At 44.0% G+C, this 19,071-nt stretch overlaps 1 protein-coding gene across 2 annotated transcripts in view; it reads left to right on the plus strand.

Moving 5' to 3' along the window:
* Window positions 1-19,071, plus strand: part of LOC145342110 (dedicator of cytokinesis protein 11-like) — a 269,092-nt gene that overhangs the window by 188,785 nt on the left and 61,236 nt on the right. For both annotated transcript variants that reach the window (XM_080187331.1, XM_080187332.1), the window contains exons 41-44: window positions 4,010-4,192; window positions 6,293-6,406; window positions 11,281-11,496; window positions 15,243-15,300. In XM_080187331.1, the coding sequence (XP_080043457.1) occupies window positions 4,010-4,192; window positions 6,293-6,406; window positions 11,281-11,496; window positions 15,243-15,300 (571 nt within the window). The remainder of the gene's footprint in view (window positions 1-4,009; window positions 4,193-6,292; window positions 6,407-11,280; window positions 11,497-15,242; window positions 15,301-19,071) is intronic.

The following is a 19,071-nucleotide window of genomic DNA, read 5'->3' on the forward strand; positions in this document are numbered from 1 at the left end:
TAAGAAATTGTAGATGTACAAAGAGATCTGGGTGTCCTTGCCCATAAGTGGGGGCATGATGGCACAGTAGTTAGCACTGCTACCTCACACAGTCAGAGACCTGGGTTCAATTCCAGCCTTGGGTGACTGTGTGGATTTTGCACATTACATTCTCTCCATGTCTGTGTGGGTTTCCTCCAAGATGCTCTGGTCTCCTCCCACAGCCCAAAGATGTGCAGGTTAGATTGATTGCCAATGCTAAATTGCCCTTTAGTGTCAGGAAGACAAGCTGGGTGAATGCGCGGGGTTACGGGGATAGGCCCTGGGTCAGACTGTTGTCAGTGCAGGCTTGATGGGCCTCATGGCCTCCGTCTGCATCTTACAGATTTTATGAGTCACTGAAGGCCAACATGCAGGTTCAGCAAGCTATTAGGAAGGCGAATGCAACATTACCCTCTATCGTAAAAGTATTTGAGTACAGGAGTAGTGAGGTTTTCTTTCAATTGTATAGAAGCATGGTTAGACTGCATCTGAAGTATTGGGTGCAGTCTTGGGCACTTTACCTCAAAGGATATCCTTGGCATAGAGGAAATGCAATGTAAGTTCACCAGGCTTGTTTTGGAGATGGTGGGATCGATTTATGAAGAGAGATTGGAGAAACTGAGGCCATATCCCCTAGAGTTTTGAACAATGAAAAGTGATCTCATTGAAACCTACAAATTAATCAAAGGAATAGATGGGTTAGATGGTTGGGGAATCAAGAACCAGGGGGCACAATTTCAAAATAAGGGGGATGCTACTTAGAACTGAGCTGAGGTGAAAATTCTTTTCACAGACAATTGTCGATCTTTGGAATCCTCTATCCTAGAAGGCAGTGGAAGCTCAGTCATTGTGTATATTTAAAACAGATTGACAGATTTCTGATTGACAATAACATAAAGGGTCATTGGGATAGTGGATGTAAAAGGCATTGAAATGTCTGATCAGCCAATGATTGTATTAAATGGCAGAGTAGGCTGAATGGCCTACTCCTGTTCCTGTGTCCCCATATAGGAAGATGATGAACATGATTTGGTTTATTATGACTAGGAATGCTAATCATCAGCCTCACTCTCTCATCCTGAGCTATCTTGCTGCAGTGGCAAGATGAGTTCAGATGGCTGGAGTTATATCTGGATGTAGTAGGTGACCTGAAGACCAGGACATCATACACAACACAATCATCAAGACTGTTGGACTTTAGTTCTGTCTCAGCTGCCCACTTTGCTGGAGCCAGCCTTTGCATGTCAGGGTAAACACATCTTAAAGTCACTGGGAGAGCCAGCAGCTACCCTCACCTACAAAGAACAACACAGCACGGGAAACAGGCTCTTCGGCCCAACGAGCCCGCGCTGCCATTTTAACATTATGAGTCCCCCCTCCACCCATGACCCTTGTCTATGATTATGGCATTCCACATTGAGGGAAGACTAACTTAGGGACAATTTGTTACACCACTCGGCCTAACAGCACATCTTTGGGGTGTGGGAGGAAACCGGAGCACCCAGAGAAAACCCATGCAAGCACGGGGAGAATGCGCAAACTCCTGCAGACGCTGGGCCAAATCCATGTATCTGTGTAGCAAACAATGATAGTCTCTGAGCTGTCGTGTTGCCCAGCATCTGGTCCAGTTTAAGCGTACACTAACGACATGAGGTACTGGGCTACTCTCGAAACAACCAAGAGCAGCCCTCGTACGACCCATCGCGTGTATGCCCCTTGTTGGACAACAAGGTGGACCGAAGCACCTGTGGATTGGTTCACTCATCAAAATGGTTTACTGGGGTGTTACCAGTATCAAATACTAACAACTACTTGGAAACGACAGACAAGTTAACCTGTCATTGGGAAAATACTAGGGTCTACTTTTTTGGAGGTGATTGAAGGGAAGTTAGGAAATCCTAATGCAATCAGGCAGGGTAAACATGGTTTTGTGAAAAGGAAATTGCTTTTGACTTTTTTGATCATTCTTTGAGAAAATAATAAGCAAGATGGATTAAGGAAACGTGTAGATTGGTGCGCTCGTATTTCAAAAAGGCATTTGATAAGTGTTATATCAAAGTTTAAAATATTTAATAACAGTCCATAGTGTAGCAGGTAACATATCAGCACGGATAGAGAATTTGATAGCTAATAAGAAGCTGGAAGTAGGAATAAGTGGATCATTTTTTGCACTGGCAAACTGTAACTACTGGAGTGGCACAGATATCAATGCTGGATCTCAACCACAATCAATGACTCAGAAGAAGGGTGCTTAATGTATGGCTGCTAAACTTGCTGATGACGTCAATGTACATAGGAGAGTAAGTTGTGAAGAAGACATAAGGAGCCTATCCTAAATCAGTTAAGTGAGTGGGCAAAGAAATGACAGATTGAGTTGTAATGTGGGAAAATGTGAACTTGTCCACTTTGGCAGGAAGAATAGAAAAACAGTATGTTATTTAAATAGAAAGACTGCAGAACTCTGGCAGGGCGTTCTGAATGTCTTGGTTCATGAATCACAAAATGTTATTCTGCAGCCACAAGTGATTCGGAAGCAAATGGAATATTGTTGTTTATAGCAAGGGGAATGAAATATAAAAGTAGCAATGTTTTGCAACAGTTGTACAGGACATTGGTGAGACCACATCTGTATGACAGTGTACAGTTTTGTTTCCTTGCTTATGTTTTAGCTCCTTGCAGTTTTAAAGTATTTTGTCTCTTCTCTTTTTATCTCTCAAGCAATTAAATGTCTAACTATTGGAGATATCTCTGCCTGTCAGTCAGATAGAGCAATCAAGCACTGATAACTTATTTAGCAAAGTCCCTAAGCCAAGCAGGTGCTCCCAGTCCTGCTGTATTGAGTGCGGATAGGCCTCCACTGAGTCTGTGGCTTGGACACTCTTTTATGATGTGGTGCACAGTTTGCTCTCTCCCACAGGCATATACGGGGCTGGCACTAATACCCGATCTGTGGAGATCGGCCAAGCAGGGGCCATGGTCAATCCTGAACCTGTTGAGGTTGGACTCTCTTTCCTTGGAAGTCTGAAACCATGCAGCCGTTGGCTTAAATTGAGGACCAAGTTCTTAATTGTCATGTCCAATGACCCCCATTAATTCATCCAGGTGGAATTTGCCTCCTGTGTGGGAGGTTTTTTCCAAATTGGTCTCCTTGATGACTGTCATATCTAGGGTGGGTTGGTTAGGTCAGCAAAAAGTGGCAGATGGGGCATTGCGAACTTTTTCTATCATTTTGTGGATTGTTGCAATTGAGTAGAAATGTGGAGGAGTGATGTTTGCTAGGACAGGGAGTCGAAGGAGTGATGTTAATTGTAGTGTTCCAGTAATGATACACATGGTAACATCCTACTGGATGTTGAGGGCCTGTCAGCAGCCAAGTGAAGCTTCTTCAAAGTCCATGCTGATTAACACTCCATTCAGCACTGTAAACAGTATGTTACACGGCTCCAGCTAAATTGATTTTAAAGCTCAATTAATAACTTTATTGATTGAGCAGGTTTGTCAGTTCTGCTTGGGTTTACTTCAGCAAGTTACATCACACTTCCTCCCTCCACCCCCTTCATTCCACCTCAAACTGACTCACCCCTACACTCTCACCATTGGCCAATTCCCTGGGTGCACCCCTCCTCCGCAGCCAATTAGAGAGCCCATTATTATCTAATTAGATTAATTTGTGCTATTTGTGAAACAAACTTTTCTCCCCATTGCCAATATGATTATAAATAATAGATTAAAATATTGAAGGAAACTGACATTATGTTCAATTCCTGGGTCAATCTTCTCTGAAATTTGACTCAGAATAGTGTCCTGAGGATTAATCTTCACTTCCTCGACACTCTGAGACAATCCTGGGAAGTTTTCAACCCAAAGTTCAAATTCACTGTGGTGTAAATTTGAAAGGTTAAAGGAGTTTGTCTCTTCCCTCTTTTGGAATATCGAGTTATGCTTTAATATTTCTTTTTCTTTTTCATCCCTAACACTTCCGCTCCAGTTTCCGACCACGTTTTTTAAAGGCCGAGACAGTATCTGTGCCACCTTCTGCTACGAAATCCTGAAAAGTTGCACTGCAAAACTGAGCTCAACCCGGAGCGAGGCCTCCGCACTCCTCTACTTGCTGATGAGGAACAACTTTGAGTACACCAAGAAGAGGAACTTCCTGAGAACCCACCTACAGGTCAGTCCTGTCTAAAGCCAGGTCAAACATGCAAGTCTTGTACCCAAAATTCCTGGCCCTGAGATCTACTGTGGAAGATCCTTCCAGACTGATGGAGGCATTGTCATGTGAAAATAGTCATGTCATAATTTACCTCAAGACCCTACTAAACATTTCCCAACTGTCTAATTGTTCCAGTTCAAATCAACTGCCTCGCTCAGCATCATGCAAGGGTTCAGTCACACAAAGGATGGAAAATATTCTCTGTTTGAAAACAAAGATGTAGAAAAATGAAAATATTCTCAGTGCATATGTTATAATCAATAGTGTGGACTCAGAACAAGCAATGGAGATGAGACGTTTACAGTCTCTGTTGCTCAGAAACCGGAGGTAGGCCTGCAGGCCAAGATCTCACTTTTACATCGATGATGCCCTGTCCCTCATCCTGATTGGTCAAACGGACAGCTGGGATCCACCAGTCTCCAATGAGCCAAGTGGTTGAAGTAAAAAAAATACATGTGCCTTTCACCCAATAGACTGACGGTTAAAGTTTAATTATTGGTCTAAAATTCAGCAAGGAAGTGAGCTGTGATCTCTAATCTAACATTGACACGGCAACAGGCATAAAGCAACATCATCTGGTCTAACCTCACACTAATTCACCTTGTCTCATTCAATGAATCATAAGACAAATGAAGAGGTACCTGAGGGCAGATGGTAGTGTAGCGTTAGTGTCACTGGAATAGTCATCCAGTGACCCAGGTTAATGTTCTGCACACGTGGGTTGATTCAGATCCCACCATGGTAATTGGAGGAATTTAAATTCAATTAATCAAATCTGGAATTGAAAACCTCATCACATTAATAGTGATCGTGAAACTATGATTGATTCTTCTTATCTACTTCACTGTTATCTTTTAGGAAAGGAATTCTTCTGTCCTTACCTGGTCTGGCTTGCGTGCAACTCCAGTCCACAGCAATATGGTTGACTCTTAACTTGGCCCTTTGAAATGGCCTAGCAAACCACTCAGTTGAAAAGTGGAGCAGGAATAGGCCTTCAGCTCTTCGAGTCTGTCCCATTATTCTTTATGATCATAGCTGATCATCCAACTCAGTAACCTGTTCCCACTTTCTCCCCATATTCTTTGATCCCCTTTGCCCCAAGACTAATTTCTAACTCCTTTTTGAAAACATACTGTGTTTTGGCCTCAACTGCTTTCTGTGGTATTGAACTCCACATGCTCACCACTCTGAGTACAGAAATTTCTCTTAATCTCAGTCCTAAAAGGTTTACCCTACATCTTCAGACTGTGGCCCCCAGTTTCAGACTCCCCCGCCATCAGGAACATCCTTCCTGCATTTGGGGCAGGGCTCTGTCTAGCCCTGTTCAAACTCTGCAGGTTTCTATGAGCTCGTTCCTCTTTAAACTCAAGCGAATATAAACCTAACCAACTCAATCTCTCTTCATACATCAGTCTCACCAATCCCAGGAATTAGTCTGGTAAACCTCTTTGCCTTCCCTCCTTGGCAAGAACATCCTTCATGAGATAAGGAGACCAAAACTGCATGTAATATTCCAGATGTGGCCTCAACTAGGCCTTGTATAATTGCCACAAGACATCCCTGCTATTGCACTCAAATCCCCTTGCTATGAATGCCAACAAATCGTTTGCCTTCTTCACTGCTTACTGCAGTTCAAGGAATGGGCAATAAATGCTGACCTTGCCAGTGATGTCCCAATCCCATGAAGAAGAAAAATTGTAAGAAGAAGAACTCTGAAAATGACATCCAGAAGAGAAAATGTCAGTGTTTCAGCCATTTGATCACAGCTGAAAAGCTGCACAGATCTCTTCTAGTGAGCAAAGTGAAGGGCAACAGAAAAGGGGTTGACCTGGGCATAGTTGGTTGACGGACATCATAGGACGAATGTGTGAGGATGCCGCTAAACAGGCCAGCATGACATATTGTGACAGCAGATTGGCAGTGGGAGCAGCTACAGGCAACAGGAACAGCAAGACAGCTGGCCAAAGATTGAAAATAATCAGCTTTCTGTTGAAGAGTTTTAAATTGTCAATAATTTTATACATAAATGTGCAATGTGTAGTTTTATTTCTTTTTCAGATTATAATCGCAGTGAGCCGGCTGATAGCTGATGTGGTTCTAACTGGAGATTCTCGGTTCCAGGACTCGCTCTCAATTATCAATAACTTTGCCAATAGTGATAGAGCTCTGAAGGTATGTGTGGGCTTTTCTGCTTTACATGTAACACGATATGGCGTGCAATGTAGAAAGTAGCATTCCCTCGGCTCCTGTGTATCTGCTTTCAGTGCAAGTAAAGCCTGACCCTTCGTGCTTCTGCTCACAAATATAAAAGAAACTTGGAAGTGAATTAATATTCCACAGTCCATTCAAATTGGATCTCTCTCAATTATCTATTCAATTCTGCCATGAATTTTCAACACCATTTCCCTCCCTGGCCAGATTAAAATTCAGTAAGAAGTCTGACAACATTAGGTTTAAGTCCAACCAATTTATTTGATACTAAACTCGCAAGCTTTCCGGGTTTGCCCCTCTGTCAGTGTTTATCCCAGTCCAACGCCGGCATCAGTTTAAAATTTGCATGAAGTGATTCAAGTTAAGCTGTCTCCACACTGTCCCTCTTCCATATCTGAAATAGGTAACGTGCAATGATGCTGAGGATGCACTTTTAATACAATTATACTTCAGTGAAAAGAGAAATTCTTGTGTAAACTTATAGACAGTTGTTATTTGTGAGAACACTCTTATCTATCAGCACAGCATGTTGTTGTAACTGAAAGATAAGTGCAATTTGGCATAGTTCCACAACTGTTTTGCATGATTTGCATCTGATTCTATACCCGGTGTATTATTTCTTTCCCAACTTTGTCACAGCTTGCGATCGAGATGATTGGGGGTCAGTGAAGCGGGGGTGTGGTGCTTGGAGTAAGGTAGAGAAGAGGGAGGGGGAAGAGATGGTAAGGGTCTGAGAGAGCATGGTTGTGGAAGAGATCACATGGCAAGGAACAGGTTGGTAAGGGGAGCAACGACGAGCAAGAGAATGCAGAAGGTGAGATCATTTAAAAAAAGACCTCTGTTTTCATAACATAGGATTACATCGGATATACAACACAGAAACAGTTCCTTCAGCCTTACCAATCCATGCCATTATTTATGTTCCACTTGATCCTCATCCCATCTTTCCTCATAACTCAATCTACCATCTATTCTCTTCTTCATATGCTTGTTTAGCCTCCCCTAAAATATATCATGGGGAGGCAATGGCCTAGTGGTACTACCGCTGGACTATTAATACAGAAATTCAGCTAATGTTCTGCAGTCCTGGATTCGAATCCCGCCATGGCAAATGGTGGAATTCGAATTTAGTTTAAAAAAATCTGGAATTAAGAATCTACTGATGACCATGAAACCATTGTCGATTGTGGGGAAAACCCATCTGATCCATAGTGCCGTTTAGGAAAGGAAATCTGTCATCCTTACCTGATCTGGCCTACATGTGACTCCAGAGCCATAGCAATGTGGTTGACTCTCAACTGTGTTCCAAGGTAACTAGAGATGGGCAATAAATGCTGGCCAGCCAGCAATGTCCATGTCCCATGAATGAATAAAACAAATCTGTAAAACTGGCATCAACCATTCCCTGTGTTAGTGAGTTCTGCATTCTCACTTTTCTCTGGATGGTCCCTCTGCACCGTCGCCTGCTGCAGTTTTTCGCCCCGTAAGTAATAACCCTTCCTACCATTATTCCTACCAAAGTGGACCACCTCGCACTTGCCAACATTAAATTCCATATGCCAGTTCCTGGCCCATTCACCCAGCCTATCTAGATCCTTCTGCAGACTCTCCACACCCTCCGCGCAATTTGCCGTTCCACCAATCTTGGTGTCATCAGCAAATTTCGACACCATTCACTCGGTTCCCTCCTCCAAATCATCTATTGTGCATGAGTCGCGAAAACCCAGCTTGCAGGTGCAGCAGGTGGTCAGGAAGGCTAATGGGATGTTGGCCTTCATAGCGAGGGGGATTGAATATAAAAGTAGGAAGGTCTTGCTGCAGCTGTATAGGGCACTGGTGAGGCCGCAGCTGGAGTACTGTGTGCAGTTTTGGGCGCTGTACTTACGCAAGGATATTTTGGCCTTGGAGGGAGTGCAGAGGAGGTTTACTAGGCTGATGCCGGAGTTGAGGGGGTTGAGCAATGAGGAGAGGCTGAATAAACTAGGCTTGTACTCGTTAGAGTTTAGAAGAATGAGGGGAGATCTCATTGAGATGTATAAGATGATGAATGGGATGGATAGGATAGAGGTGGAGAGACTCTTCCCGCTCAAAAAAGACAGTAGGACTAGGGGGCACAACCTCAAGATAAAGGGGGGGCGGTTTAGAACGGAGTTGAGGAAGAACTTCTTCACTCAAAGGGTGGTGAATCTCTGGAATTCTCTGCCCGTTGAAGTGGTGGAGGCTGCCTCGCTAAATATTTTTAAGACGCGGGTTGATGGGTTTTTGATAAGAGAGGGGATTAAAGGTTATGGGGAGAGGGCGGGAATGTGGAACTGAGCCACGACAGATCAGCCATGATCTTATTGAATGGCGGGGCAGGCTCGAAGGGCTAGATGGCCTACTCCTGCTCCTATTTCTTATGTTCTTATAAAAAAGTTCTTTCAGAATTCCCTATTGGATTTCTTGGCGACTAACTTAATTGAAAGTCTTTTTTGCTCTCTCTCTGATCCACTCCACCAGTTTAAAGATCTCTATTAGATTGTACTGCACAGCCTCTTCCCTCAAGAGAAAAGAGACCAGCCTGTCAATCCCAATATGTAACCCCACACATTTCTGATATCTTCCTTGTAAATCTCTGCACCCTCTCCAGTGTCTCTCCATCTTTTGTGTGATGTAACAATCAGAACTACACACTTCGGGCCCGATTTTACCAAAAATCTGCGCCTGTTTTTGGCCACGAAATCGTGGTAAATTCGGGCGTTGGGCCTGTAATGCGATCTGCACCTGAATCTGAGCAGATCGTGACTTTACCGACACGCAATCGGGCGGCCTGACGATTTAAATGTATTAGCATGCATTTAAATTGATTTAATGAATCGCGCGCCCAACTCTACTGCCAAATCCCTCTTTACCGTCTTCGGATCCGCCCCGGATCCGCACTGTTATCAACCTGCAGAATAAAATTCCGAAGCCGATTCCTATTCTGCAGGGGAACCTCTGAAGCCTGTCCTCCTCGAACACCCCACGCTAACCACCCCAGCGAGCCCCTCCGCACCCCCCACCCCCCCAACCCGGGAGGCGGCCCCCCCCCCCCACCCTGATCAGACCCTTCCCCCACCCCCGCAATCCGAACCCCCAGGAGGCAGCCTCCACCCGCGATCAATTCCCCCCGGGGAGGCAGGCCCCCTCGGCAGAGCACACCCTCAACCTACCTCCATCGCTGCTCTTCCGCCACTATCCTTCTGACCTGCAGTCATTGGACAGCCCGCAGCACCATCCTGGCCTTCCGTTGGCGTCTGCTGGAGGAGGAGGCGGGCTCAGATGGATCTTTGGTTGGGAGGGGGAGCGGTGATGGAGGATGGGGGGGGAATGGATCATGGACTTGGGATAATCTCCACCACCTCCCCAGCCCCCACCCCCAACCACCAACCGGAGATCTATCTGGGTCTGCCTCCCAGGGGAGGTAGAATCTGATTGCAGAGGGAAGGGGGGAGCTGACTCCCATGGTGGGGGGGTTCTGGTTGCGGGGAGGAGGGGGCTGCCTCCCACGGTTGGGGGGGCGGGGGGGGTGGGGGGGGCCTGCCTCCCAGGGAGGGTCCGATCGCAGCTCATCCCTCCCCCCTCACCGGCTCTTGGCTTTCTCCATTTTGTCTTTTCGCGCCCGTGCGCATTGTTTCTGATTTTTTTCAAACTGCACATGTGCAGTTCAGAGCTCCGATCGTTCCAGCAGCGCGAAGCCCCGCCCACAGCGCAGATCGGATTGCAGCCGGCAAAAAGCATATGGGCGCGCTGGAACGAGGGTTCCGGGCTCGAATCCGTTTTATGTCCGGATCCGGCCCTTAGGCTCCGATTGGTATAATTGGGCCTTTCATCTCTCAGTCTGCTTGAAAGTCCCACCACAGCCACCATTACCTTCTCAGGGTAATTAGGATAATTAAATGCCAGACTTGCCAGTGTCACCCACACCCTGAGAATACATTTGTTTCAAGTGCCCGGGCATTGAATTCAAATTTTTCCCCAGTGGCAAATACTGGAGCTCTTCATTTTAAGTCGAGCATCGGAAAAGGGGAGGTCTCCTTGCCCCAAAAGCCTTTCCTTATGCAGCATCACTGCTGCCCTTGAAAATCAGTGTGCGCTTTGACTTGATGTGAGCAGTGCCATGGGTGATTGTCCAACACCATCTGTAACATCGTCTGACCCACTTCCTGTTTCAAATTCTCTGCTGCTGAAACCCTCACCCGGGTGTTTCTTTCTTCCTGACTGGATGATTCCAGTGTTCTTCTAGGCAGCCTCTCATCATTCTCCTTCCATAAACCTGAGCTCATCAAAACTTCTACTGCCTGTATACCAACTGGCACAAAATCCTTTTCACCCAGCCTCCCGTGCTCGCTGACCTGCTTGGACCCTCAGTCCTGCAATGCCTCAGAATTAAAATTTATATCATCACTTTCAGATCCCTCCATGACCTCTCCTGTCCCTATCTCTGTCATGGCCTCCAGACCTCTGCAATATCTACCCTCTTCCAGTTGGCCTCTTGAGCATTTACCACCCCCATCAGCCTGTCTATATTGAGGGTTGTGCCTTTAGCTACTTAGACCTTAACCTCCAGAAGGTTATCTTTAAATCTCTCTGCCTCTTTCCTTCCATAAGACAAAGCTTCTTTGACTAAGCTTTGTGTTATCTAATTCCTCCTTATGTGGTTCAATTTAAAATTAAGCTTTCCTGTGAAATGCCTTGGAACGTAAAGGTACAATATAATTATTTAGCCTGCGTGTAAAAGGGCCTGGTTCCAAAGAAAGATGAAAAGCTGGATTTACCTTTGAGACTATTTAAACATTTCTTTCATCCTTACACAGGCAACTGCTTTCCCAGGTGAGGTGAAAGATCTGACAAAGAGAATTCGCACGGTACTTATGGCCACTGCTCAGATGAAGGAACATGAGAAGGACCCCGAGATGCTTGTGGACCTTCAGTACAGTTTAGCCAAGTCCTACGCCAGCACACCTGAACTCAGGAAGACTTGGCTCGGCAGCATGGCCAAAATCCACTTGAAAAACGGAGATCTGTCTGAGGTGAATATCCCACACGTTTAAACAGCACATATGAATGAGTTTGATCCTCACCAGGATATGTACACAATACTTAGAAATAGGAAGCCTGTTTCAGTAAAAAAATGTTGGATTCTCTGTTTAAAAAAAAATCAACTAATTCCTATCCTTACCCATTCTGGCCTTTGTGTGACTCCATTCCCAAACCAATTCCTGGAGGCACCACAGATTGACCCCTTTTTTTTACAGCACCACCTGGACTAGCTTGAACCTTCCGGGCAATTGCCAGATAATTCTTATCTGGGGCGTTGTGGTGCAGGGCGGGTGTTTGGGGAGGGGTGGGTTCCCTGGCACCTCTTTGGGGTACCAACCCCCCATTCCCCAAGGGTGCCCTATCCCCAGGGTGTGGTGTTTGTTGACCTGAATGTTATTTGTTTCATTTCCTGTTACCAACACCACCAAGCAAGGCCATGTATTAGCTCCAGCAATGTCTGCAATATATTTTTTCACCATGCTCCAGTACTTACTCAAAGATCGTGACACAAAGTACACACTCAGTTCAGGACAGATGGCAACCTAGAATCCTACAGTGCAGAATGAAGCCATTTGGCCCATCGGGTCTGCACCGAATACAATTCCTATCTCCATAACCCCATGTATTTACCCTAGCTAGTCCCTCTGACACTAAGGGGCAACTTAGCATGGCCAATCCACCCAACTTGCACATCTGTGGACTGTGGGACAAAACCCACACAGACACGAGGAGAACATGCAAACTCCACGCAAACAGTGACCCAACCTGGGAATCGGATCTGGGTGCCTGGCACCGTGAGGCAGCAGTGCGAACCACTGTGCCAGCATGCTGACTTCTTCAGCTTCAAGACTTGCACAAAGTTTGTTGAACAGCTGCTGAGTGAACTCTTGTTCACAGACGACTATGCTGTCATAGCACATACTTTAGAAAACATTCAGCTACTTGTTGATCATTTTTCCAAAGCTATAAGCAACAGCACATTTCCTGTAAAACAAACAGTGCTTGGCACGGGACCCCTAACTAGCTCTAAATCCACCACTGGCCTTAGAACAGTTTGGTCTGACAATAAGCCTGAAAATTACAGAGTTTTTTTTATCAACCTGCCCCTTGCCACATAGTCCAAGACCCCAGAGCCACAAACAAAAACACACCCTCTGTTTCGAATAGGGAGAAGTTTTGCATGGAGCATGAAGTCTGTCTTAGAACAAAACTTAAAGTCTACCAAGCAGTGCTTCTTACATCAGCTCTTTATAAATGCAATTCTGGGTGCCAAGGTGGTGCAGAAGTTAGTACTGCTGCTTCACAGCGCTGGGACCCGGGTTTGATTTCCAGCTTTGGTCATTATCTGTGCAGCATCTGCACATTCTCCCCATATCTGTGTGGGTTTCTTCCAGATGCTCTGCTTTCCTCCCATAGTCTGAAAGATATGCTGGTTTAGGTGCATTGGCCACAGTAAATTCTCCCTCAATGTGCCTGAACAGGCGTTGGAGTGTGATGACTAGCGGAGTTTCACTTCATTGCAGTGTTAATGTAAGTCTACTTGTGACACTAACAAATAAACTTAAAAAGGTATCACATGAAGAAAGTGGAGGCATTCTATCTCTGCTATTTGCACCTTGAGATGGGAAGACCAAATCCCCAACAGCTTTGTCCTTGCAAAGTGCTGTGTACCTGGCATTGTGAGCACATCCTCAGACAACTCCAACCTAGACTATTAATTGATGCTTTTTCTTTGCTGGATACATAAATGTCGAAGAGATAGGAGAATGCCTAACAAAGATCTATCAGTAGTTTTGAAATGCTCAGTTGATACCTGACACTTGTAGGAGCAAGTTCCATTAACCTCTGTGTGATGAAATGTCTCTGATATCCCTCCCCAAATAGACTAGCTCTAATTATCAATGCGGATTTTCTTGCTCATGACACTCCCACCAACAGAAATATCTCTCTGTTTGCCCTGTTAAATCCTTTCATCATCTTAAATACCTCAGTTAATTAGCTCTTGCTCTTAGATAGTCAAGATACTACATATAGATTGTGCCAATGTGTTTGCAGTAGCTGGTCATGTCAAAACCAATTACACATGTCAAGTTTTGTATATACCTCCATTTAGTTGTTATTAAACTGGTAACCAAAACATTTATGTAGACCCAATCAGCAGGTACACTGATATTGTTCTATTGATTCATTCCTTTATGCAAGAGGCTGTTTTTATTGCTGTTTGACAAAATCTATGCTTAGATAACCTGAGTGACCCTATTGAATAGAGGCTTAAACAAACTGAATCTCCATAAACTTTTCAGTTTCACTTCTGGTCTGGTTGGTACCAGCCAACAATGCAAATCTTTTCATCCCTGCTGATTATGATTATGTCAGAGTGTATCAGCTGGGTACCTTTCTGAAAGAAATTTGTTTTTCTCTAGCCCACTCTGTGGCTTTAGGATGTCCCAAAATACTTCACGGTCACCGAAGCACATTTGAAGTGTACTCACTGTTTGCAATGTAGGGAATGGGGCAGCTAATTTTCACAAAGCAGAATCCCACAAGCAGCAATGACCAAACACCCTGCTTTTGTGATATTATTTGTGGGATAAATGTTGAGCAGTAGAACTTCATTTCTCTCTGCAAATAGTACCATCAGTTGCATGAGAGGGAGCAGACAGGACTCTCTCTAACATCTCACTCCAAAAATGGCCTCTAACATCTCATCCAACAGATGGGCACATTTGCTAATATGGCACTTCCTCAATCCTGTGTTGGTGTGCCAGCCTGGACCATGTGCTTACCTCTCCTGCTGCTTGAACCCACAGCCTCTTGGATCAGATGCTGGAATGTGACCAACTCAGCCACAGCTACATATGAACATTCGAATTAGGAACAGGGATAGGCCATTTGGCCCCTTGAGCCTGCTCTGCCATTGGATAAGATCAGGGGTGATCTAGTTGTTGCCTTAGCTCCACTTTCCTGTCTGCCCTCCATAACACTTGACTCCCTTGTCTATCGAAAATCTGATTATCTCTGCCTTGAATAGATACAGTGACTCAGCCTCCTCCACCCTCTGAGTTAAAAGATTCCACCGATTAACAACCCTCTGAAAGAAAAAAAATTCTCCTCATCTCCATCTTAAATGAGAGACCCCTTATTCTTAAGTTGTAACCCCTTGTGGTAGACTCTCTCACAAGGAAACATTCTTAAATTATCCACCCTGCCAAGTCACAGAATCTCCACAGTGCAGGAGGAGGCTATTTGGCCCATTGAGCCTGCACCGACAACAATCCCATCCAGGCCCTATCCCCATAACTCCAAGTATTTTACCCACTAATCCCCCTGACACTAAGGAGCAATTTAGCATGGCCAGTCAACCCAACCCCCACATCTTTGGAGTGTGGGAGGAAACTGGAGGAACCCATATAGACACAGGGAAAATGTGTAAACTCCACACAGACCCAAACCAGGAATTGAACCCTGGTCCCTGGCGCTGTGAAGCAACAGTGCGTCGCTCAGGATCTTATATGTTTCGATAAGGCCACCTCGCAATCTTCCAAGTTCCAGTGGATGCAGGCCCAACCTGTCCACCTTTCTCATAAAAAGGTATCACATGAAGAACCCTAACCCATTAATTAACCAAGTGAACCCTCTCTGAATTGCATCAGATGTAACTGTATCCTTTGTTAATTACTTGTCTGTTGGGCAAGCTGTGAATGAGTCTTTGTAACATAACTCTTCTCCATTACAGGCAGTGATGTGTTATGTTCATGTGGCAGCCTTGGTTGCAGAATACTTATACAAAAGGAGTAAGTGAGATATTTTGTTCTAAATTCAGTGGCTCTTTATGAAATTAAATGAAATTAAAATAAGATATTAGTTGAATATAAGAGCCTTTAATGCCTTGGGTTGTTTTATATATTAAATATGTGATATAGATGCAAGTTGTTATTTACTTTACCAGCCCTTTTTACCAGTTGTTATTTACTTTACTTTACCAACCAACATCTGTGGTATCTTCATTAATACAGGAAAGCTGTTCAGTGTAGATAGGAAGTCACAATTGGACACAACACATTCTGAAAATGTTTCTTTGTAACTGTAAGGCAGGACTTAACTTATTTGTGTGAAATGGGTCAGTGGCTCGGCTGGGACACTGAATAGCGGACTGGCATGTAACTATCCCAAGTGCTTGCCAGTTTGTTCCAACTGCAGTAAACAAAGAAAATGCTGGAAACTCTCAGATCAGGAAACATCTGGAGGGAGAGAAATAGATGTCAGAACCTAAGGACAGAATACTACCACAAGGGAGGAGGTCATTCAGCCCATCGAGTCTGTGTTGGCTCTTTTGAAGAGCAATCAAGTTTTGTCATTTCCCAGCTCTTTTCCCATATCCTGGAATTTTTCTTTCCACTTCAAGTAGTTATTGAATTTCCTAATGAAAGACATGATTGAATCTGTATCTGCCACCCTATCAGGCAGTGCATTCCAAAGCCTAACCACTCAGTGCCTCAAAATACTTTTCTTCATGCTCTTTTGACAGCCAGGTTAACCTTCAGTGATTGGAAACTCTTATTTACTCAAACTAAACCCGTCATGATTTTAATACCTTTATCAGATCACTTCCTAGCCTTCTATGGAGGACAACTCAAGTTTCATAGAATCCCTACAGTGGAGATGGAGGCCACAATCCCACCCAGGCCCTATTCCCACAACCCCCATCTATTTATCCTGCTAATCCACTAACACTAGAATCAATTTAGCATGGCCAGTCAACCTAGCAATCTGCAGTCCATCTATATAACTGTGATCACCTGGGACCATTTGAGTAAATCTCCGTTGTATCTTCTGTAGGTCCTACCTAAGGAGTCATGCCCAGTATTGGACACAATGCTGTAGTTGGAGCTGAACTAGTGTCTTATACAGGCTTAGCATAATTTTCCAGGTTTTGTGCTCTGTGTGTTTATCTATAAGGCTTTATTGACTACTTTGTTCTCTTGTACTACCTCCTTCATAACTTTTATGAGCAAACACCTCCACATTCTCTGTTCTAAAAATCATACCATTTAGTTAATTTTGTTTTCTTTCTAATTCTTCCTCTCAAAGTGCATTTTCTCTGCTTTAAATTCCAACTTTCATGTGATTACCCATTCCACTGGCCTTTTTAGGCCCTCATGAAATCCATCGTTACCTCTCTCATTGTTTACTGTTGTTACCGAACTTGCTGAGTGTTTTCCAGCATTTTGAGTTTTTGGTCTAGGTTTCCAACGTTCATGTTATTTCATTTTGTTGTTGTGACAGTAGTTCCTCACAGTAAATGCTGCTGCTGACTCAGAGACTCACTTCAAGCCAAGTGGGAAGTATCCCAATAAAGATTAAAGCTGCACTTCGTACTGCTTTTGGTCAACTGCGCTTAATATGTCTGTATTTGGCTCACTGTCAGAACTTGTTTTATAATAATTCTGTGGAGTGTCTTTAGCATAAAGAAACATCCAAGGCCTTGGGACATTTCATTATATTAATGATGCTGTATAAGTAGTACAGAACTTAAGTATGCTAAAAAAGATTTATAATCTTTCATTCCTGCACACAATTCACAAGAATGTCAAATCTCTTTCTTTGCTGTGTCTCGCACTAACTCATGATTGGGCCTAAGGCTGTCACTTTTGCTTCCAGTGTACCTCATAAATTGTTGTTTCCTTTGAGATTTGATATTCTTGCAAGTCTGCCCTGTTGAGTGCAAGATGCAAAGTTTCGACAGCATGCCTCTTTTTCAGCAGTAAACAAAAGTTTTTTTTAATGAAGTGTGCGCACGTGCATGCGGTAATTGGAGGTGTAGTTGGGGGAGCCGGTCTGGATATCTGTATGTACCGATCAGTGTTATATTTGTCTTGATGTGTATAATTGTCTGCCTCTGTCTGTCAATGTGTATATGAATATATGAATGTGAGTGAGATTGTATGCGCGCAAGTGAGCCTGGGTGTGAGAATAAGCAGACATGTGGCAGCACGTAAATAAAAGTATCTGAATATGAGCAATGAAAGGCTGAGAAATGAGAACTGCTAATCGCAGCTCAGATCTTATGGCCCGATGCAGACCAACCGGTTACCCATCAAGCAACATTGTAAATGCAGTCCTTAGCTTCAACTGTGAGAGCTATTTATCATTTAAGTATCATTGACTACGAGTGAAACCTTTTATCAGAGTTTCATTTACAATTGTTACACACTCCATAAATTATATAACTTTAACTTGTTTATATCCAACTTCTTATTTTGAAAATTGGTTTGTCCACGTTGTAAATCAGAATGTTCAGACTGTTTGAATATCCAGGTAAGATAAGGAGAAATCACAAAAGCCGTCTGAAAAAATTGCATTTTGAAAGGAAGTAAACCTACCTCAACTTGTATCTACACATCTTTCAGCAAATGTTTCTCAGATGAAGTGATGATGACATAATAGAAGTGAAAGGATGTGCTGCCTGAGAATGCAACCCTTGTGCTGAAAGGGGAAGTTGAAAAACAGTTTTTCGCATCTAAAAGTTTGAATGTGGTATTCTCAGCTACAAACCAACATTGAAGCCAACCCCATAAATAATTTTATGAAAAGGAATGGGGTGAAAAAGAGGAATAGCAAAAGTGGGAGAGACCTTGGAAATGAGATTAGACTATTGCTGGGCGGGAGGGGTTATTTAAGAGTACAGAAAATGAGTAGGAGAGAAGGATTAGATTGAATGACATACAAAGTCCTTAAGCAAAAACAGAAAATGTTGGAAAATCTCAGCAGGTCTGACAGTATCTGTAGAGAGAATAGATTTTGAGAATAGATGACCCTTCCTCAGAGCTGACGAACTGTACAATCTTTAGCAAGTTTAACTGTAACCCAACCCTGCACATATTGGGTGGTGCGGAGGATTCCCTATTTGTTATTGTCGACTTGCACTTAAAGGCACTAGGCCTTTGGTAGGTCAGATGTGCTCTCAGAGCAGCAGCATGCCCTCTATATTAGGTAAACAACAGTTCGCTCAATGAGGAATTGCTGGGAACCTGGTTTGCAGATTGTGGCACATGTTGGACAGCCAATCTGTCCCTCTTCATGAGTCAACCTCTTTGTTTAATGGTCCCGATGCACTCGGCCAAAGGGGGATTGGGAAAATGAGAAACAGAATCTTAAAGCTCCATTGTGAGAGTTGGATGAGCATTTCTGCTGCTCCTGATCCACAAGGAAACTTGAAATAAAATGGAATTACTTGTCTGTCTGGGTCTATTTGTCACCCCCACCCCTCCCACCGTAGGGTGTGGGGCAGAGGGAGGGGGCATCAGCATCCCAACTGGGGCATCCAACTAATATCACAGTCTAGACTAGATCTGCATGATAAACAGGATCTCAGTGCCTTCCTTTAATGTTCCACTTCCCCTCACTTGCGCAGGACATGGAAGACAGGCAGTGGGACAGGAGGATCTAAGGCAGAGGGATGTGAAGTCTGATCCCACAGGACTGTGGTTGGTGTTGTCTTCCTGTTTCTTAATGTGAAGCTGCAAACCTACTTCCACATTAATGTAAATACCTCCATCCGAATT

Source organism: Carcharhinus amblyrhynchos, chromosome 4 (assembly GCF_965287045.1).
Source record: "Carcharhinus amblyrhynchos chromosome 4, sCarAmb.v2.hapA, whole genome shotgun sequence".
In the NCBI taxonomy this organism is placed as follows: domain Eukaryota; kingdom Metazoa; phylum Chordata; class Chondrichthyes; order Carcharhiniformes; family Carcharhinidae; genus Carcharhinus; species Carcharhinus amblyrhynchos.